Source organism: Phoca vitulina, unplaced genomic scaffold (genome assembly GCF_004348235.1).
Source record: "Phoca vitulina isolate PV1807 unplaced genomic scaffold, GSC_HSeal_1.0 scaffold34, whole genome shotgun sequence".
In the NCBI taxonomy this organism is placed as follows: domain Eukaryota; kingdom Metazoa; phylum Chordata; class Mammalia; order Carnivora; family Phocidae; genus Phoca; species Phoca vitulina.
Window position 1 is genome coordinate 12,334,168 of NW_022589737.1, and position 23,930 is coordinate 12,358,097.

The 23,930-nt window shown below is 36.8% G+C and overlaps 1 protein-coding gene and 1 pseudogene across 7 annotated transcripts in view; both read right to left on the minus strand.

Annotated features, from left to right (window-relative positions):
• CNTN5 (contactin 5) overlaps positions 1-23,930 on the minus strand; it is a 1,357,780-nt gene that overhangs the window by 292,135 nt on the left and 1,041,715 nt on the right. For all 7 annotated transcript variants that reach the window (XM_032426178.1, XM_032426172.1, XM_032426174.1 and 4 more), the window contains one exon: positions 14,034-14,215. In XM_032426178.1, the coding sequence (XP_032282069.1) occupies positions 14,034-14,215 (182 nt within the window). The remainder of the gene's footprint in view (positions 1-14,033; positions 14,216-23,930) is intronic.
• Positions 2,806-3,893, minus strand: LOC116645780 (annotated as a pseudogene).

A 23,930-nucleotide genomic window follows, 5' to 3' on the forward strand; every position in this document is an offset into this window, starting at 1 on the left:
AGAGAGACAGCGAGAGAGGGAACACAAGCAGAGGGAGTAGGAAAGGGAGAAGCAGGCTTCCTGCAGAGCAGGAAGCCCGATGCGGGGCTTGATCCCAGGACCCTGGGATCATGACCTGAGCCGAAGGCAGATGCTTAACGACTGAGCCACCCAGGTGCCCCCACAGATCATTTTTAATATTAGGACTTTCAGCTGTGGGCCAGTGAGGGGTAACATGGTATACTGGAAAGATTATACAGTTGGGGGTAAATGTAGGTTCAAATCCAATGCTACCCTGACCTTGCTCTAATATGTGATCATGAATGAGTTACTTCAATAAGTTTAATGAGTCTCATCTGTAAGCCATACATGGTAATTCCTGTTTCAATGGGCTACTATGATGATATAATGGTTATAAATACTGGTTACTTTACCTCCTCAATCTATTGCTCATGCATTAACATGAGCTTCATTTTTCTATCAACTGTGAATATATTGTTATGACAACAAAACTCAAGGTGAGATACATTCTCCAAAGAACTAGGACTGAAAACATTTTCTTTGTTTATGTAATTTTCAATCAGGAATATACAATTTTGTATTATCTTATATGGTAAATATTTAGTGTATTTTAGTGGCTAAAATATTTTTTTAAAAGATTTTATTTACTTATTTGAGAGAGAGAGCAAGGAAGGGGGGGGTAGAGGAACAAGCAGACTCCCTGCTGAGTGGGGAGCAGCCTGACATGGGGCTCGATCCCAGGACCCTGAGATAACAATCTGAGGCAAAGTCAGACACTTAACCAACTGAGCCACTCAGGTGCCCCAGCAGCTAAAATACTTTTCAAATCATGCCTAATATAGAAAAACACAACTCTGGAGAGAAGAAAAACAGAGAATAAGAACTAACAGTGAGGATTTTCATTTTTCTCTAATATTAATAAAAGATGAGCAAACAGGAATTAAGTACTCTCCATCCATTCTTATCCCATGCCTTAGCTCAGCTCCTCAATATTTCACTGAGAGGTAATATCTTATAGTTGGAGGTCAAATTCTGGTGTTTTTGCCAGTTCTAAGTTAGAATCTGGTTTTACAGCTTACTATTATCTTGTAGTAATAAACTTCCTAACCTTTCTAGGCCTTGGTTTCCCCATCTGTCAAGCAGGAATACTAATTTCTGAGAGTTACTGTAAGTTAATGCATGTAAAGTATCTAGTAGTTGCAGTAGTGTCTGAAACAAGTTCCTGGCAACTATTTGTTCCCTTCATTAGTCCCTTAATCTCTCCTCATTTTCACTTCTTTATTTATTTTTCATGGTACAAAAGTATTTAATAAGCACATCAGTACAGAAACACACAGATCCTATAGCTCATCCTTTAAACTATAAGAGCCAAGTGAAACGTCAGTACAGAGACTTATTTTTACATATATATAAATATGTAATATATGTAATATATATATTACACATTGGGAATTGAACTATTACATTTTTTCTTCTTTTTAGATTTGTGATATCCATGTTTTCTGTCAATAATATTCTGTCAAACATGGTACTAAATCAAAGTAGACAGATGAACAGTAAAGCTGTTTGTTCTCTCCTACTAGTGCTGAGCTAGACCAGTGGAACACCATCTTGGTAGGAAGATTTTGACAGGATGAAGGAACTACAGAGACCCTATCCCAACAGAAAACCTAATGAACTGACTTAAACAGAAAGGGTTTTAGCAAACCTGCGGGAACACAGCGTACTATAAGAAAGGGATAGCTTTTATTTTGGACTATCCTTTTAGTCCAGCATATGCATACATTCATGGGTCCCAGTAAAATAGAAACACCAACATAGAAAGCATTTTTGCTTTCATAGTACTAACAGCTAAAAAGCACACAGAACATAACACTCTGATCTTTAGTGAGTAATCATAGAAATTCCAAGATTATATCTGCTAGGTTAGCCTGATTATTCACCTATAAAAATATTTTCTCCAAAAATTCTTTTTTAAAATTAATAATAATAATAATAATAATTTTTTTTTTGAGAGAGAGACATGAGTGAGGAGAGGCAGAGGGAGGAAAGAGAGAATCTTAAGCAGACTCCACGTTCAGGGTGGAGCCCAACATGGGGCTTAATCTCATCCCTGAAATGATAACCTGAACCAAAATCAAGAGTCGGTGGCTTAATCAACGGTGCCACCCAGGCACCCTCCAAAAATTCTTAAAAGAGAATTATAGAAACAGTGGGACTACATCAAGACCAGCAGGAGACAGTAATTCAAGGACTACAAATAAAAGACTAGGAATTGATTTTCATGCGTAGCTTTAGGTAAAGGACAGCTCTCTCAGTTGACTCCTAGAGCCAAGACTAGCTGTGATAGAAGATGCTTCAGAAATCTCAAGACGGGCAGCTGACTTGAGTAACACCCTTGATAAATCTCCCAAATAGTCAAAAATACCTTTGAGGCTGCAAGACTGAAACTGAGAGCTGTGAGTGCACAAAAAACCAGGTGGGACATGCAGAGCCTGCTGGGCCAAAGACAGTTGGAGATGGTGAGTTCTTCCAAAAAGTGACACACCAACACTGCATACTGGGGCGGGTGGGTGGGATGCTGGACTTGGGGTTGTTCCAGAGGAGCCTGACTCAGAGGACTCTGAGAAAGGCATCTACTCAGGGAGGAGGACTAGGGTTACTGAACATAAGAAGGTGCTTCAGGAGAAATAGGTCTCAGGTGGGTCAGGTGATTGTCTTTTGACCCATCAATACTTAACATTAGTAAAGAATTGCAGAATAAAGACAGTCTTTCCAATATGTAACTCTTCTGTCACATTAGCCAAAACCTCTCCCAGTCTATTGGGCAACACTGAGGAAGATGAGGAAGAAGATCTCATTGCCTGGAGGTGGGACTTAGGGCTGCAGATCTTTCTGGGAAATTGTTATAGAAGATGATTTACACAACAAAGCCACCACTAAACACTCACTTAAATCCAATCCCTTTCCTTCTTTTAAAGCTTTTTAGAAATTCTGTAAGTGTGAGCAGCATGTCGCGTATGTCAGCCACTTCATCTTTATGGTGCTGTAAACTTGAGAAAGCCACCATGTTAAATCCAAGAATCCACTCCAGTAGCTGTTCTTCAACCAAAGAAATAGATTTGTTAAAAATAGGCATATAGGTGATTCTATTATTTTCTGTCTTCAAACTCCTGGTAGTATGAGACTGTGAAATTTGAAATAATTGGAACTCGTCCATCATCCATGATAATGTCCTCTAAATATCCAACCACAGCATCACATGCTGGGTCAGAGGCAGAAGAGGACAGTGAGAGGCTCTCTTCCTCTAAGGGGTCCCTCACTGCCAGGGCCTCCGCATTCACCCGCAGGGCAAACAGGCCTCTCAGCCTCCTACTGCACCCGCGGCCCAGCCTTCTTGGTGCTCCACAGACACCTGGGGACCTCAGGCTCCCTGTTGCTGGCACTGTGAGTGCGTTGTCGGTTATCCGACTGGCATCTGTTCTTTACAGTGTACCTTGAAGAATGGTGTGTATATCTAAGCATTAATTCTTATAATAGCAGGGAGTTGTAAAAATTATCCACTGTGTGCTGGACATAATGCTTAGTGATGGGAAAAATAAGAAAAATAACAAAACAAACAAAAACAGTTTTTGTCTTGGAAAAGCATATAATCAAATTGCAGACATTGGCAGGCATTAAAATTTGTGAGGGTGCTCTCCAGAGATTTTACAAAAATAAGGAAACCTATAACGCTACCCTGAAATGAAAATAAATGAAAATAAAACAGTGTTCCTTACTGGATATTTAGTACAATGCAATGCAATTTTCTTTTAAGCATCTTGGTTACAGGTATATTTTAATACTGTTATATTTCTAATCTAAACTGTCAATACAAACATTTCAATGATCATAGTGACAGTGTCCTTACTCTACAGGGTGACAAATTACTAGTTGGTGGGGCACATAATATATATTTAAACTCAGAGATCACTCATCTTTATATAATATTTTTCTGTACACAAAGTACCACCTGTTGAGAGCTCCTTATATATAAAATTGCTTAAAATTGTTTGAGCTTCCTTCCTTCTTTCTTTCCTTCTTACCTCCTTACTTCTTTCTTCCTTTGTTTCTCATTCTTTCTTTTCATTTATATTGAGAACTTTAACAAGCAACATTCAATTTATATTGGAAATATAAAGACTAAAATTTTTGTGTGACTAGTTCAAATGAAGTCTTTGATTAATCATCAGAAACTAGAAGGGACAGAAATAATCAAAAATATTATTTCACCTATAAAATTACCATATGGGGCACCTGGATGGCTCAGGTGTTTAAGTGTCTGCCTTCAGCTTAAGTCATCATCCCAGAGTCCTGGGATCCAGCCCTGCATTGGGGTCCTTGCTCAACAGGGAGCCTGCTTCTACTTCTCCCTCTGCCTCTGCCTCTCCCTCTGCTGCTCCCCTGGCTTTGTGCTCTCTCACACTCTCTCAGGTAAGTAAATAAATAAAATCTTAAAAAAAAATAAAACTACCCTATATTTTGAACAAAAGACTATTTAATAAAATAAATATGCAGTTTTTCTAAGTTTCAATTATTACTAAAATTTTTTGTTTTTTTTTAAGATTTATTTATTTGAGAGAGAACGTGTGCATGCGCCTGTGATCCAGGGCAAGGGGCAAAGGGAGAGGGAGAGAGATTGGGAGAGAAGCAGACTCCCCATGGAGTGTGGAGCTCCACGTCCCTTGTTGCTTGATCTCTGGACCTTGAGATCAAGACCTGAGCTGAAATCAAGATTCAGAGGTTTAACCAACTGAGCCACCCAGGTGCCCCTAAATTTTTTTTTGCTAATTTGATTTTGTTTTCCTTTTCATGAGTATTGTTACTCAAATGTATTGGTTAAATAAGACATGTAAGGATTTTTTTTATTTTGAAAAAAATGGCAGAGGAGTAGGGGACCCTATTTCAACTGATGTCTGGAATTGAGCTGGATATCTACCAGACCACTCTGAGCACCCACGAAATCAGCCTGAGATGTAAGAAGATCTGGATCTCTACAAACAGAATATCGTGGGCAGTTGGTTTTGAGGTACGAAGCGGGGAGCTGTGATTCCATGGGGAGATATTGGAGGATAAATGGCAGCGGGAGAGAGCCTGGCCATGGGGATCCTACACGACCAGTGAGCGACAGCCTCCCTCGCTGGGGATGGGGCACAGACTCGCAGACCAGTAGCAGCAGGGAAAGAACTTTAGGGCAGCCCCCGGGGCAGAAACCTGGAGCAGCAGGGTCGCACGAGCGAACTGGGAGCGGCTGGCGGTTTTAGAAGCACAAAGGGCAGAGACATGCCCCGACCTGGAGGCAGGACTGGAAGCTCTGCGGAGGGGCGCACAACCCACGCCGCTGCAGTTTATAGCAGCATGGACAGAAACCCAGACAGTGTGGCCTGGAGAGCTCACTGAAAAACAGACTGCGGTCTCTCTGCTCTGAGACAGAGGGTTGGAAATGGTCTCTTCTGGTCTGACTCTCAGAAGAGACGCAGAAAGCCGCCAGAGAACAAAAGCCCCCAAAAACTGATTCCCACTGAGCCCATCCCCTGCCACAGGGGGGCAGGGCAACTCTGCCCAAACAGGGTTGCCTGAGGAACAGCATGGCAGGCCCCTCCCCCAGAAGACAGGCTGGGAAAACAAGAGGCCAGCAACCATAAGGTCCCTAGAAAACAGGAGCATCTTGCTTGGGTTCTGGTCAATAATTTGGACTCTATACATTCCCTCAGCCATCCATCAACAGAATGACTAGGAGGAGCAACCCCCAAAATAGAAAAGACTCAGAGATTATGACTTATGCTACAGATTTACAAATGGATGCAGATATAACCAAGATGTTGGAGATGGAGTTCAGGCTAGCAATTGTGAAGACAATAGCTAAAATGGAGAAATCAATTAATGGCAACATAGAGTCTCTAAGGGCAGAAATGAAAGCTGAATTGGCAGAACTTAAAAATGCTATCAATGAGATCCAATACAATCTAGATAATCTAACAGCTAGGGTAAGTGAGGCAGAAGAACAAATAAGCAACCTGGAAGACAATATAATAGATAAAAAGGGAAAAGAGGAAGCCAGGGAAAAACAACTCAGAATCCATGAAAATAGAATCAGAGAAATAAGTGACACCATGAAGCGTTGTGATGTCAGAATAATTGGAATCCTGGAGGGAGTGGAGAGAGAGAGAGAGGACTAGAAGATGTATTTGAGTGAATTGTAGCTGAGAACTTCCCTAAACTGGGGAATGAAACAAACATTTGCATCCTAGAGGCAGAGAGGACCCCTCCCAAGATCAAGGAAAACAGGCCAACACCCCTGCATGTAATAGTAAAACTCGCAAATCTTAGAACCAAGGAAACCATCTTAAGGGCAGTTAGGGGCAAGAGATTCCTTATGTACAGAGGGAGGAACATCAGGATAACATCAGACCCATCCACAGAGGCCTGGCAAGCCAGAAAGGCCTGGCAAGACATATTCAGGGTACTAAATGAGAAGAACATGCAGCCAAGAATACTTTATCCAGCAAGGCTGTCATTTAGAATGGATGGAGAGATGCAGAGCTTCCAAGATCGGCAGAAACTGAAAGAATATGTGACCACTAAGCTGGCCCTGCAAGAAATATTAAGAGGGGTTCTATAAAAGGAGAAAGACCCTAAGAGTGATCTACAACAGAAATTTACAGGGACAATCTATAAAAACAACGTCTTCACAGGCAACATGATGACAAATAATTCATATCTTTCAATATCACTCTCAATGTGAATGGCTTAAATGCTCCCATAAAATGGCACAGGGCTGCAGATTGGATAAAAAGACAGGACCCATTCATATGCTGTCTACAAGAGACTCATTTTGAACCTAAAGATACATCCAGACTGAAAGTGAAGGGATGGAGATCCATCTTCCATGCCAGCGGACCTCAAAAGAAAGCTGGGGTAGCAATTCTTATATCAGACAAATTAGATGTTGAACTAAAGTCTGTAATTAGAGACACAGAAGGCCACTATATCATTCTTAAAGGGTCTATACAACAAGAAGATCTAACAATTGTAAATATCTATGCTCCCAACATGGGAGCAGCCATCTACATAAGCCAACTGTTAACCAAAATAAAGAGTCATATTGATAACATATGTTAATTGTAGGAGACCTCAATACTCCACTCTCAGCAATGGACAGATCATCTAAGCAGAAAATCAATAAGGAAACAAGAGCTTTGAATGATACACTGGACCAGATGGACCTCATAGATATATACAGAACATTCCACCCTAAAACAACAGAATACTCATTCTTCTCGAGCGCAGAATAGACCACATACTGGGTCACAAATCAGGTCTCAACCGATACCAAAAGATTGAGATTACTTCCTGCATATTCTCAGACCACAATGCTTTAAAACTGGAATTCAATCACAAGAAAAAATTTGGCAGAAATTCAAGCACTTGGAAGCTAAAGACCATTGTGCTCAAGAATGTTTGGGTCAACCAGGAAATCAAAGAAGAACTTAAACAATTCATGGAACTCAATGATAATGAAAACACATTGGTCCAAAACCTATGGGATACTGCAAAGGCAGTCATAAGTGGGAAATACATAGCCATTCCAGCCTCACTCAAAAAAATAGAAAAATCCTGAATTCACCAACTAACTCTACACCTTACGAGACAGGCGCTTTAACCAGCTAAGCCATAGAGCCACCTCTAACTCTACACCTTAAAGAACTAGAGAAAAAGCAACAAACGATGCCTAAGCCACGCATTAGAAGAGGAATAAATAAAATTAGAGCAGAGATCAATGAATTAGAAACCAGAAACACAGTAGATCAGATCAATGAAACTAGAAGTTGGTTCTTTGAAAGAATTAATAATATCGATAAACCACTGGCCAGACTTATCCAAAATAAAAGAGAAAGGACCCAAATTAATAAAATTATGAATGAAAGGGGGGAGATCACGACTAACACAAAGGAAATTGACACAATTATTAGAAATTGTTATCAACAACTATATGCCAATAAACTGAGCAATCTGGATGAAATGGATGCCTTCCTGGAAGCCTATAAGCTGCCAAGACTGAAACAGGAAGAAATTAATAACCTGAATTGGCCAATAACCAGTAACGAGATTGAAGCAGTGATCAAAAACCTCCCAAAAAACAAGAGTCCAGGGCCTGATGGATTCCCTGGGGAATTCTACCAAACATTCAAAGAAGAAATAATACCTATTCTACTGAAGCTGTTTCAAAAAATAGGAACAGAAGGAAAACTTCCAAACTCATTCTATGAGGCCAGCATTACCTTAATCCCCAAACCAGGTAAAGACCCCATCAAAAAGGAGAATTTCAGACCGATATCCCTGATGAATATGGATTCCAAATTCTTCAACAAAATCCTAGCTAATAGGATCCAACAATACATTAAAGGATCATCCACCATGACCAAGTGGGATTTATCCCCCGGATGCAAGGGTGGTTCAACATTCGCAAATCAATCAATGTGGTAGAACACATTAATAAGAGGAGGGAGAAGAACCATATGGTCCTGTCAATTGATGCAGAAAAAGCATTTGACAAAATACAACATCCTTTCCTGATTAAAACGCTTCAGAGTATAGGGATAGGGGGAACATTCCTCAAGGTCATAAAATGCATCTATGAAAACCCCACAGTGAATATCATCCTCAATGGGGAAAAGCTGAGAGCCTTTCCCTTAAGATCAGGAACACGTCAAAGATGCTCACTCTCACCACTATTGTTCAACATAGTACTAGAAGTCCTAGCAACAGCAATCAGACAACAAAAAGAAATAAAATGTATTCAAATTGGCAAAGAAGAAGTCAAACTCTCTCTTTTCGCAGACAATATGATACTTTATGTGGAAAACCCAAGGGCGCCTGGGTGGCTCAGTTGGTTAAGCGACTGCCTTCGGCTCAGGTTATGATCCTGGAGTCCTGGGATCGAGTCCCACGTCGGGCTCCCTGCTCAGCAGGGAGTCTGCTTCTCCCTCTGACCCTCCCCTCTCTCATTCTCTCTCTGTCTCTCAAATAAATAAATAAATAAAATCTTTAAAAAAAAAAAAAAGAAAGAAAACCCAAAAGACTCCACCCCCAAATTACTAGAACTCATACAGCAATTCAGTAATGTGGCAGGATACAAAATCAATGCACAGAAATCGGTTGCTTTCTTATACACTATCAATGCAACTGTAGAAAGAGAAATTAGAGAAATGATTCCATTTACAATAGCACCAAAAGCCATAAGATACCTTGGAATAAACCTAACCAAAGAGGTAAAGGATCTATACTCTAGGAACTACAGAACACTCATGAAAGAAATTGAAGAAGACACAAAAAGATGGAAAAAATATTCCATGCTCATGGACCGGAAGAATAAACATTGTTAAAATGTCTATGCTACCCAGAGCAATCTATACCTTCAATGCCATCCTGATCAAAATTCCAATGACATTTTTCAAAGTGCTGGAACAAACAATCCTAAAATTTGTATGGAATCAGAAAAGACCCCAAATCACCAAGGAAATGTTGAAAAATAAAAACAAAGCTGGAGGCATCACGTTGCCCGATTTCAAGCTATATTACAAAGCTGTGATCACCAAGACAGCATGGTACTGGCACAAAAACGGACACATAGACCAATGGAACAGAATAGAGAACCCAGATATGGACCCTCAACTCTGTGGTCAAATAATCTTTGACAAAGCAGGAAAAAACATGCAATGGAAAAAAGACAGTCTCTTCAATAAATGGTGCTGGGAAAATTGGACAGCCACATGCAGAAGAATGAAACTCGACCATTCTCTAACACCATACACAAGGATAAACTCAAAATGGATGAAAGACCTCAATGTGAGACAGGAATCCTTCAAAATCCTAGAGGAGAACATAGGCAGTAACCTCTTTGACATCAGCCACAGCAACTTCTTTCATGATACATCTCCAAAAGCTAGTGAAACAAAAGCAAAAAAGAACTTTTGGGACTTCATCAAGATAAAAAGCTTCTGCAGAGCAAAGGAAACAGTCAACAAAACAAAGAGGCAACCCACAGAATGGGAGAAGATATTTGCAAATGCACTACAGATAAAGGGCTGGTATCCAAGATCTATAAAGAACTTCTCAAACTCAACACCCAAAAAACAAATAATCAAGTCAAAAAATGGGCAGAAGATATGAAAAGACACTTCTCTGAAGAAGATGTACAAATGGCTAACAGACACATGAAAAAATGTTCATCATCATTAGCCATCAGGGAAATTCAAATCAAAACCACATTGGGGTACCACCTTACACCAGTTAGAATGGCAAAAATGGACAGGGAAAGAAACAACAAATGTTGGAGAGGTTGTGGAGAAAAGGGAACCCTCTTACACTGTTGATGGGAATGCAAGTTGGTACAGCCACTTTGGAAAACAGTGTGGAGGTTCCTCAAAAATTTAAAAATAGAGCTACCCTATGACCTAGCAATTGCACTCCTGGGTATTTACCCCAAAGACACAGTTGTAGTGAAAAGAAGGGACATATGCACCCTAATGTTCATAGCAGCAATGTCTGCAATAGCCAAACTCTGGAAAGAGCTGAGATGCCCTTCAACAGATGAATGGATAATGAAGATGTGGTCCATATATACAATGGAATATTACTCAGCCATCAGAAAGGATGAATACCCAACTTTTACATCAACATGGATGGGACTGGAGGAGATTATGCTAAATGAAATAAGTCAAGCACAGAAAGTCAATTATCATATGGTTTCACTTATTTGTGGAACATAAGGAATAGCATGGAGGACATTAGGAGAAGGAAGGGAAAAATGAAGGGGGGGGAGGGAATTGGAGAGATGAACCATGAGAGACTGTGGACTCTGAGAAACAAACAGGGTTTTAGAGGGTAGCGGGGAGGGGGGATTGGTTAGCCAGGTGATGGGTATTAAGGAGGGCATGTACTGCATGGAGCACTGGGTGTTATACGAAAACAATGGATTGTGGATCACCACATCAAAAAGTAATGACGTATTGTATGGTGACTAACATAACATAATAAAATTTAAAAAAGAAAAATATTATAAATAAAATTATTTTTAAAAATAAAAAATAAGACATGGAAGTTTACCTTAATTTTTATTATTTTACTACCACGGCCTTCTGTATGTTGTGTCGTTTGTTGCATTATGCTTATAATATAGATTCTGAATTATAAATAATAAAATATGTGGTTTAAACTTATGCCTACCACCTATATTAGCACTTATTTTGTAATGATTTGACCAAAAAAAAAAAAAAAATGAGACTAGAAAGGTTGAAAGGTTGCCTTGGAACCTTGGTTCATCCATTGAATCTAACATCTAACTGAACATGTAAAATATTTCCGTGATTACACTTTCCAAAAGAAAGTGAGCCACAGGAAAAACCCTATGTTTTCAGTACTCTGTGAATATTGACCATTTTGGGTAAAAAGTGTCCACCTCTACTTATTCCAATAGGTGAAGCTCAGGTTATAGAGCTTCCAACAGAAATCCATTCTCCTGAAAGGAGAACATTCCAAATACAAACTGTGGGTATGGTGGAATATTCATGTATCATGCTATTCTGTATCGACTGCCAGTCAAGTGGAAGTGTTAGCCAAGATTCTTTCTCCTTTCTACAGAGTTTGATGGGTGAGGAGAAAGGCCCTATGTCAAAGGCAACAGGTTTAAAAGTACAAATTGGGTGAATACGTAATAAGATACTTCTTGAAGTGAAATAAAGCCTGTTGTAATTGTCCCAGTGGTAAGGACATAAACTGGGACTATCCAGGCAAAATCAGGAGCAGAGTAGAAAACCACCCTAAATATAGGCTACAGTGAAAGGCCAAATTCTTCCAGATACCTTCCCAAACTGTCAGAAATATATACCAGAGTAGCAAGCTGGCCCGGTTTCTTTTTCTAGTCTACAATCTTGATTATTTTCTATTCAAAATGATGCAAGCTTTAGGCAGGTTTGTCCTTACCTTGTTGGCCTACAGTGTACATCAAATTGTGTGTGACAAGGAGAGCCCACACTTTGTTTCTTTGTAGCATACTCTCTTAAAGTAAACAGTAATATTGAGTGAAATCAATTTTTTTTTTCTACTTTCCTGGAAATAATCATTACTGCTATGAATTAAGTAGCTGGAGTGGGGAGGGGTGCAAGTAGAGTAGTGCCATATGGGAACTTCTGTCTCAAACTGTAAATCTAATTATAATTTAGGTGTGGGCCATTTTTTTCACCACACAGAAAGATTCGGAACTTTTCCCAAATAGCCTTAAGAGTAACAGGCACTCCTTGCGTTTTTTTGTGTTCTGAGTGGAAAGGTTCTGGTTGAAGACTTGTCTTTCAGTATCAGATTTTTATCTGTAGAGACAAACTAGTATCACTTCAGACTTCTGAAGATAAACTGATATGATATGAATGTTAATTATTGTTCCCTGGGGTACAGAAGCAACAATTTTTTTCCAATGGCTAGACAGTTGACTTAATTATGTAATATGAAATAATGAACAGTTTGCTTTGTGAATTTCATCAAACTATAATACCCATGGCCTAAAAATAAATAAACCAGTGGTAGTAGTTCAATCTTACAAACATCTTAATGACTCTATGTCTTTTTTCCAGGATGCTTGTCCCTCTTTAGCCTTTAAAGAAAGGCTTAAAGAAATCCTTTGGAAAGCTTTCCCTGGATCATCCCAGGAGAATGCAGTGGACTCTGCTCCCATAATCCTTTGCACATGGCTTTATCACAACAGACAGCATGCTCTGCTTTAATGTGGGGTTTGTTTTTTCATCTAATCTAATGGACCACGAGTTCTTTGAAAGCTCTACTGCTAGGATGTAGAGCAATAATAGGCACTTAATAAACAATTGAATAAATGAATGAATGAAATGTGCATAGTAGATTCAATCAGGTTGGACTGCTGAAATCCTAAAGGATTTATTAGAGATAAGGAAAGAAAAACCAGGTTGAATTCAGATATTAATATTTAAAGCTTTCCTTTAAGAGTTCCTTTGAAGGATATTAGGCTTTTTAGGAGAACTGATCTTGAGATATAGTGACAGTTGTAGTTGCTTGGTGGATTCAGACAAATATGCAATTTGGATAATTTCATATTGAAAGCTTCTGAATTTTCTTATAACAATGCTCTGGATTATAGTATTCCCCCACCTTTTTTTTTTGAAAAACTGTCCTCATTTAGGAAATAAGAATACTATCACTTGCCCATTATGCATAATATATACTATAAAAGCAAAAATGAAAAGTAGATACAATTTATGATCCTTAGAAGTAAAGATGAGATTGTAGATATTTTTGAAGTATATTTACCCAATTCTTACACACAACCTGGTTGGCTCTTTGGCATTTTGGACAACATAAATGCTTGTAGGCTGTAGAGGCTATTTATCTTATAGATGTATTAATTTAAGCCAGGGGTCAGCAAAAAATTTTTTCTGTAAAGGACCAGATAGCAAATATTCTAGGCTTTGCAAATCAGCTACTTAATTCTGTCTCAACTGCTTTATTCTGCCACAGCAGTGCAAAAGCTAACATAGACAATATGAAAACAAACGGGTGTGGCTGCATTCCAATAAAATTTTATTTACAAAAAAGTGACTGCTGGGCAGGATTTGGTTCATGCGCAATAGCTTACAACTCCTGACTCAGGCCAAGGGAAAGAATAAATCAATGAAGGTTACAAGATTTTTAACTTATCAGAGAATGGCTTTGGTGTCAGGAAAACATCTCATTTTTAAGTATATCAACTCTCAGTAAAGGACCTGATAATTCCCCATTCATTTTTAATTTAAAGCACTTCTGTGCATAGGGTAATTTTACATGATGCTTTACCATGCAAAAGAAGTATGATTATAAATTATTACTTGTTTTTTTTGTACTACCTAACAAACAATATTTAGTTCAAATTAATTTGCATTTTCAGTCTGACTCTTGGGACTAGAGCAACATGCTTTGCTGAGAGCACTTACTGTACACTTGTAATTGTCCACGAAAGGAATTTTTTCCACGTGAGTTTTCAGCTCTGCACTCATATAGGCCTGCATCATCCAGCTGCACGTTGGGTATTTCCAGCACTGCCTGAGATTTCCGCAGACGTGCCTTACTAGGAATATAACCATTAACCTTCATCCATGTGATTGTTGGTACTGGGCTACAATAAGGAGCGAAAATGCTGTTAATACACTTTCCAGTATTAGGAACATAGATTCTATTATCTGGTAATTTAAGCACTTAATACGCTGAGTACAATAACGTGTAATCACAATTAAGGACCACGTGCTGGTTGATATACTTCACTTTCCATGTGTTTTGTTTGGGAAGTAGTTACACTCAAGGAAGATAGTTTCCTTTTCTTTCATATTTCAGTAAAGCAATTTAGTGACAATATTTTATATATTTTAATACATTATACTTTAAAAAAAACTTAAGTTGTTTGAATGGCAAAGTAATTTGATGAAATTACAAAAGTAATGAATGATTATTCGAAGACATTAAACAAAAGACTCATGAAATAAATGAACTAAGAACTCTTTTACCCCCACCTCCACAAATATCTTCTTTTTGCAATAACATATACAGTTTGCATGTAACCTCCCACTTTGTCTTTATGATGCATATATGTACACATATGATGAGTTATTTTTGTTTTGTTTAAAAAAATAAGTTGTGTACTTGATATTTTATAACTAAAAAATCAAATTCAAGGGGCGCCTGGGTGGCTCAGTCGTTAAGCGTCTGCCTTCGGCTCAGGTCATGATCCCAGGGTCCTGGGATCGAGCCCCGCATCGGGCTCCCTGCTCGGCAGGAAGCCTGCTTCTCTCTCTCTCCCACTCCCCCTGCTTGTGTTCCTGTTCTCGCTGTCTCTCTCTCTGTCAAATAAATAAATAAAATCTTTAAAAAAAAAAAAATCAAATTCAAGATCAACTCCTGACTTATTCTAGTTAATAGCTGCCTATTATTCCATTATATAGATGTATCAGAATTTAATGAACCATCCCCTATAGTTAGGCATTAAGTGTAGTCCCAGTTTTTTTTTTTGCCACTAAAAAACCATATTGCTATAAACAACCTTGCACATATATCATATACTATTGCTTTTATTTTCTGCAGCAGACATTCACAAAAGTGGAATTGATGGATCAAAGGGCACTCACATTTTTCATTTTAATAAGTACTGCCAGATTGTTTTTCAATAATATAGTAGCAGTTTCCATATCTATCAGTAATATATGAGGCTGTTTCCCCATATCCTTGCAACCATTTTATGTGATCAATCTGTTTAATTTTTGTCAGTATCAAAAAGTAAAAAATGACATTTTGTTGCAACTTTAATATTTCTCTGAACTCAAAGAAGATGGAATTTTTTAAGACTTTTATTGGCTATTTGCATCTGCTTTTCTGTGAATTGTTTGCTTATATTATTTTCCTATTTTTTCTTTCATTTTTCTATTTGCCTATTTGTATTTTTAGTTCTTTGTGTATTGGAGCCACTGAGACTTTGTTTCTAAGAAAAATTCTCCCTCAGTGTATTGTTAGTTTATGATGGCATCTCTGATACACTTTTATGAACATTCTGGGGAGAAACAAACATATCTATAGTTTCCTTCACAACCTCTATATTTTTGTTTACTTAAAAAATTATCTGTAAACCTAAGTTTATGTCCATATTGTCTGCATTGTTTCTGGCTATATTTTGTGGGGTTTTTTGTTTGTTTGTTTGCTTTTTGTTTTTGTTTTGAATAGTTTGATCTTTAATCCACCTGGATTATATTCATGTTTTTGGTGTTAGATAGGGAATATAACTAATTATTTCAGTACCATTAAAGTAAAACTCCTTTCTCTACAATATCTGGTATCTTGTCTTTGCCATATAATTGGTCTCACATCCTTGAATTTGTTTCAGGCTTCTCAATTCTGTCCCACTGATTTATTTATTACTATCTATATTTAATGCACTTTATGGTTTAGACCTAGTCTACTTTTTCCATCAGATTTCTCACTACTTCCTTCCGTATCTCCTGACCCAGAAACATATTTCTGTGTGTTTCCAATTATATCTGTTAAAATCCTACTAATCCTTTGAGACCTATCTTAAATGCCTCCTCCACAGCAAAGTCTTTCCTTATTTGTGTAGTCTGCAGGGATTTTTTTTTTTCTTTTAAATATAAATGCTTTGTGTATTTTTTATAACTCACAGCTCTTATAACATTCTACCATAGATTATAATTGCTAAGTCTACGATTTTTTACACTAATTTTTCTTATAGAAGGGATAGCAGTGTTCACTATTATAAACAATGCTATGATAAACAGCTGTGCATTTTGAACACCATTTTGACTTATTTCTTAGGAATAAGGTATAGAATTGAAATTTCTGGATTAGAGTTGACAATTTTTCTTGTTTATTTAGGTAGGTACATATATCCAACATCCAAGAGGATTGAACCTTGCATTCTGGAATAATCCTTACATTGGCACAACATATCATTCTTTTAATATGTATGAGAATTGATTTACGATTTTTTTTAAATTAGGATTTTTGCATCTATATTTAAAGGTGACATTATTTTCAATTTATTAGGTTTGTTGGCTTGTGTGTGTGCTTACTTCTTAGTGAGTTAGTGGTTGGTTTGTTTCCAAGTATTCCATCCCTAATTTCAATGTTTTAGCAGTAAGTTGCATAAATAATTGTTTAAAATTATTAAAAATTCCTTAATCATGAGTGGTTGCACATTGTAGTAGTAGTTAAGGGTGGGTTCCATAGCTAGACTTCCTGGGGATAAAAAAGTTCTGCAACTATATGTTATTTAACATCTTATTTTTTTCAGTTCCCTCAAATGTAAAATATGGTGGAAATAATAGGACATATTTCAGAGAGTAGTTGTGAACATTAATTATTTAAAGTACTTGGCACAGAGCAAGCAGGCAAAAACAATTTGCAATAACATGATGAGGATGTTTGTATCCCCTTTATAATTTCAGTAGTATATGTTTTCTCCCCCACCCGCAGCAGCCCCCCCCCCCCCAGCTTTTTAAGCTTTGCATGTTGGTTAAGAGCATGGAATTTGGGGAATGCAATTTAGGTTAAAAATACAATTGGAACACAAAGATGTTATGTGATCTTAGGAAAGTTATCTAAGTTAATGCATCTAATTTCTCCATCTGTAAAATGGACATATTTATTTGCTCCTTCAGAATGCAAATATCTTGAGGACAGCAGCATTATTTCTCTTGTTTATCAGTATGTTCACAGTGTCTCATAGATTGCTAGGCACATAGTACTTAATAGATGTTTATGAAATAATGATTCTCATAATATTATTCTGAGCATTAAGTGAGCTATATTCTTGTAAACCACTTAGCAAAATATGTTGCAAATAGTGAGTACCCAATAAATGTTAGATACAGTGATTTTTAAATGATTAGCTTTGTTAGATTTTATCTATTTTATTGGTCTTTAAAATAAGAATTTTGAGTTTTCAGCTTTTCTTTTGTTTATTTGTTTGTTTGAGTTCAGGAGTTTCCATTCTTTATTTACTTATTCCTCTTTCTTGATCAGCACATTTATATTGTACTTCTAATGTTTTGAGCTGAATGATCAATATAGTTATTATTTATGGTTAATAATAAAACATATAAGACTGTCTTGTCCTCTGATACCAGACATAGCCACATGCCATATGTTTTGATTTGTAGAGAGAGTGAGTTGTACCATTTCTGCTTTTTGGAGTTTGTTGAATCAATCTTTGTAGCTAAATACAGGATGAATTATTGTGATAGTTACATGTCTATAAAAAGGTATATTTTATTTATGATAAAAATTTAAAAATTAGTTTTGATGTATTTGTTATTAATTGTGTAATTCAAATATTATTTTAGTGTTTTACAAAATTTTAAAGAAATTTAACTTTTGTCAAAATAAATCTTCAGTGGAATTTGTATTGATCAAAAAGAACATGAAATTAAAAAGGAGTGAGTAAAGAGGTAATATGTCCTAAAGTTCTTTTACTTTGGGGAGGACGGTTAAGATATTAACTCTAGATTTTAAGAATGCATGGTAAAATTAATAGTGTAATTATTTAAAAAGTATAATTTTCCAAACAAATGTAATATAGCAAAGAGTGGGAAGCTCAGCCCTTCCCCAAATCCATTTCTTTTTTCTCCTGGGCACATATTTGCTTTTTTTCTATGTAAATAGGCATGACCATGATGCTGACCATGATTTCTGACCCTGAAATGTAGTGGAATAGTTCCCCCAAAAGTCTCTATTCTACCTTTTTCTTTTGCCTAGGTGGCTATCAATGCCCAGGACAATTTTGGAATTTAAAGGTTGAAGATAGCAGAGACTAGGTCTTTAAATAACTGTGTAGAGGAAAGTTTCAAGCTACTACCTCACCAGTGCCAATCAATAACTCTCTTTGGATTCTGTGTGAATGATATATAAATGTTTATCTTGCTAAGACCCTAATCTTTGAATGCTTCTTTTACCTACCAGCATTACTTTACTAACATAGAAATTGGCATAAAAATGGATAACTGTAATAACAACACATAACATATTTGGAACAGTCAGGATGAAAAAGATAGGACCTGATACTGGGGAATGAGAAAATGAAGACCCTGTTATGTAGTGGCAAAACAATCTGGTAAAACTTTTATCTTTGATAACTTGGAAAGGTCATCCAAATGCTTACATAGGCTAGTGAAGGAGTTAGAAAATAGAATATTAAAAGTGTGTGTGGATTCATCAAAGTATTAGAAAAAAGAGATGAGGTCAGGAAAATACTGGATGGACTGTCAGCAGAATTAATGAGAATAGAAAGACTGCAAAATGTGGGACCATGGTCAGTAAGGCAGATTAATTGCAAAAATGGCCTTCCTTCTCAATTACTCTCTATATGCATATCTTTTGCCATGTGATTTTGCAGATTTTATCATTATGAGATGGATTCTGTTAACCAATACTTTGAATTTAGGTTGCCTTATGACTTGTTATTAGAATGCCTTATGACTGGCTATTAGAATGTAGCTTTACAAGGATTTGTGTGCTTTTGCTCTTTCTCTTGAGCCCTTGACTTTGCCATGAGAACCATTTAAGTTAACCTGCAGGAGAATGAGGGAGCACATAGAACAGGGACACATTGTCTAGGCAAAGGACATTCCAGGCTAACTAGCTTCCAATGGACCCTAGAGCTGACATATTTATGAGCTAGTTCAGCTGTTATCAGCTCAGTCTGAGCCAAATCAGTAGAACCACACAACCAATTTTGTTTTGTTATAAATAATAAATGGTTATTGATTTAAGCTGCGAAATTTTGGGGTGTTTTGTTATGCAGCATTGCTGTGGCAATACATAATTGATTAGAAATTAGATTAGAAAATCTCATTTTTTATAGATCCTAGACAGTAGGAATAAGAATAAAAAGATATAAGATACCAGGGGGCCATTAAAAATCAATCCCATGGTAAAGCTAAGGGTTTTGGTCTTCCCAACAAAGCCTGATGGTTTCAAGGTAGCTGCCAGTATATTGAGAAAAAAAGACATGGGGACTTAATTATTTCTAGGGAATAACTTTGAACGAAGTTACTAGTACATGGAATTGAGTGGAAGCAAACAGGTCAGAAGCCAATTAGATATTGAGATAACGGCATTGCCAAAGAAACCAGGAGTCTGAATTTAAAGCACAGCAAAACATTGAGTATTTGAGCCTTACAACAAGTTTTAGGTTTCCAAATGTAGACCAACAGGAATTTGAACTACAAAATTTGGGCCTGCAAGGAGGGAATATTCAATACACTTTTCAATTATGGCCATGGAATAAAACAAAAAGGAAAATGTCAGAGTAGAGCCAAGATACCCTGGAGGGTAAACAAGACAATTTCTTCCAAAGAGTGATATCAGTGTCTAATTAAGAACTCCCTCACATTCACCCCACACTCAAGGGAGAGGGGCTTTAAAATGAATGGTTTTGTAAGAGAATTTATATTTGTGATGAACCAGTGACTAGTTTTGGTCTGTCATTCTTCTCTTTTCTGAATGGAGTATTTTCTGTGGATAATCAATTCTTGTTCAACCATATGTAAGGACACAGAATTTATCTTTTAAGTATATATGTTACAGAATCAGGATAATCCATATCTGGACCTGATGGAGATGTGGAAATCTTGGACTCAAGTAGATGCAGAGACCAGATGGGATTTGGTTTATCTCCCTTGGGGAAAGGGTGAGTGCATTCAATGTGTGGGAAGAATTCAAATGTTCTTCAGAAGAATGGACTAGCTAAGTGTTCAAAACACACATTTCCCTTTCTTCCTGGGCATGTAATTAGACCTTATTTTCTAGCAACCTTTAATCAGGGGCATGTGATTGACTTCTGGCCAATAGAATAAGGAAAGAATGATGTATCAAACATCATTCAGGTACCAAACCCTCTACATGATCCTTCAGTTTCACTTTTTTTCCCAATCAGTGGTAACTCTTGTAGAAAGATATATAGGAAAATGTTTTTATGTACTTGTAGGAAAGGAGTGATTTTTCTAACAATATTTAAAACATTGCTATCTACAAAAATATTGATGCATTTGACTGCATTAATATTAGCAATTTATTTTCATTAAAGGACACAACCTGGGAGAACCCATTTGCCACAGAGATAACTGACAAATACTAATAGATTAAATAAAGAACTCTGACAAATCTATAAGAAAAAAAAACTTGTAAAAATAAGCAAAAGATAAAAGAGGAAACATAAATGATCAAGAAACATGAAAATGCATTCAATCTCATTAATGATTAGAAAAATGCAAATTTAGACCATAATGAAATTCCATTTCATACCTAACAGATTAGCAAAATCTATATATCTATATTTATACCCACATGTAAGAGCCTTAAGAGTTAACTTGCTTCAGGATAACACATTCCTTACTTGCTGACCTAAGTCCCTGGATCAGTAGCAGACAGGGTACTGGCCTTAAGGAATGAAGGTCCAAAACTTTCCCAGGCCACAGAGACCAGCAAGTCTGTCTGAAGGTGCCTCGGCTTTCTGGTTAGCCTAGCAATAGTTTTTAGCAAACTGTTTTTTTTTTTTTTCAGCTCATGCAAATGATTTTAATAACCTCCTTTTGTGTATCTGTAGACCGTACCTCCCTTACAGAAAGAACAGAGAAGTCCTGCACATCATGAAATAAGAACCAGACTCCCCACCCCCACACAACCCCCAAACACTGAGATAATATTTGTTATCTGGCAGCATCAAGTTTGTACATAATCAAGAAATGTTGCAGACCATGGCACTCCGTTTACTGACTGACAACCTTAGCCCCCTTTATAAACCCCCGGACCAAGCAGAAACCTTGGAGTTGGCTTTTGGACAAGTATCCACCTTCTCCTCAGGTGGCTGGCCTCCTGAATAAAGTTCAAATTCCTTTCTAGTCAAAACTTGTCCCTTGAGTATTGTCTTTTCCAGTGACAAGTAGCTGAACTTGGGGTTTCATAACACACACACACACACACACACACACACACACACACACGTATGATTTAAAGCAGAATTCTTGCAGATAGCATATAATAGGGTCTTGCTTTTTCATCCAGTCTGACACTGGCTGACTTATTTTTACACACACAACACACATGCATATATATAAGCATTTCTTGCTCTTCATTCCTTTGTGAGAATTGGAATTTCCAAATAGTATTAGTTTTCCATTAGCCTAGAGAACTTTCCTTAACATTCTTATAGTACTACTACAACAAATTATTCAAGGTCTTGTTTTTGTTTGACAATGTCATTATTTTGCTTTCAGTTTGAAGAATATTTTCACTGCATAAATGACTCTAAGTAAACTATTTTTTAAAGATTTTTTATCACTGTTTTTAGTAATTAGATTATGGTGTGCTTTGATGTATTTTTCTTTGTGTTTATGTTACTTGTGTTTCATTGCACTTTGGGGATCTGTGAAGTTGTATTTTTCAATAATGTGATATTTTTTGGTCACAATCTTTGATTTTTTTTTTTTTTTTTGGCCTACCCTTATCTTCTGGGACTAAATTTTTATGTATGTTAGATAACTTAATGTTTCACAGATCTCTTAGCACAATTCAGGTTTTTGTTCTCTATATACTATATTTTGTATAGTTTATTTTTCTTCTACCTTCAAGTTCATTCATCTTTCCTTCTACAGTGTTTAATCTGCTATTAAGCCTATCAGGTAAATTTTTCATATGAGAATAATCATTCTTTGATATTTCTTTCTTTTTTTTTTTTTTAAAGATTTTATTTATTTACTTGACAGAGAGAGACACAGCAAGAGAGGGAACACAAGCAGGGGGAGTGGGGGAGGGAGAAGCAGGCTTCCCACTGAGCAGGGAGCCCAATGCGGGGCTCGATCCCAGGACCTGGGACCATGACCTGAGCCGAAGGCAGACGCTTAACGACTGAGCCACCCAGGCGCCCTGATATTTCTTTCTTATATCTAGATTTCTATATTTTCTCAGTAAAATACAAAATTACTAAACATTTATTTTACATGGTATCTTTTTCTTCTTTCTCTAATCTTTATATCACTTCTACCTTAGCTTGTGTTTGGGGCTTAGTAAATAGAATTATAGCTAACCTTTAATTATTTACCTAAGAATACACTACCTCAAATAGTCACAAACAAAGTCAAAATTGTTATTCTACATTTTCCTAAAATTTTCATGTCTTAATTTTGAGTGGTATTCCATTGACTTTCTGACTCCTGCTTGAACCATTTTAAGCTACTTTATTTACTTAACTTTAATAAAATCTCAATTCTTACTCATCCACTCATTTAATCTACCAAAGAAAGAAACCCAATATGAATAGAAACAAAAGTCTGTGGGATGGGGATGAGTATATCCAAGATATGAGATTGCAAAGGGCATGAGAAAACACTTCTGGTACTAGGGAGAAAAAACTGTGTTTGATGACATAAGAAAAAAAGAGATCTAACAAGGAAAAAATCAAGAGAACTTCACTATATGTCAGACCTGTATTAGAAGTAAAGATAAATAAAATGAATTACCTAATGCCTTTAGAAATCCATAACTTAATTGAAAAGACAAAAAAATGAACCCAATGATTCAAATACAGGAGACAGTGCTAAGAGAACACAGTCAAGAAGACTATTTATATTAGACTAGGAGGTGTGGGAATGCAGCCCAAAGAGATGACACATGAGGTGAGCCTTGAAGGATGAGGAAAATTAATCTAGGCAGAAAAAGTATATTCTCGGCAGTAAAATCCAAGTTCATCCATGTACATGAACACAGAAAACTGTGAGATAGCATGGCAAATTGGTGGAACTTCACATAACTTGATATGCTACATTGCATGATGTACGCAGGAAAGCACTTGCAAGTTTATGGAAAGTGCACATTTCCCCATCAAAAATAAAGATTTCTTCAAATTATGAAAGTTTTAATGCTATTTACTTCCATTTTTGTCTTTCTCATATCCTCAAGATTAGTATCTTAAAATGTTTGCCTCTAAGCTGTTAGAAGCTTTGGAATGTGAAAATTTGGAAAGTATTGATGGAGTGGTTGAAAGCTTATTTGGAAAGATTTCTGTATGCAATAATACGCATATGCTATTATTAAATGAAATAGTGATCATGAGCCTACTGGCAGTGCTCACTTTTTACAGGCATTTTGGATACCCCATGGTCATTTACTTTGTCCATGACGACTTAGGGGAAATCAAATATTTTTGTTGCTTTCAAATGACTTATTTGTAATCAAGAATAATTCATTCATTTTTTGTAGGCATATGGGATTTTAAAAATTATGCATACAATAAGATTTTAATGTTTCATATTATTATTCAAAACAAATTTCTTTTC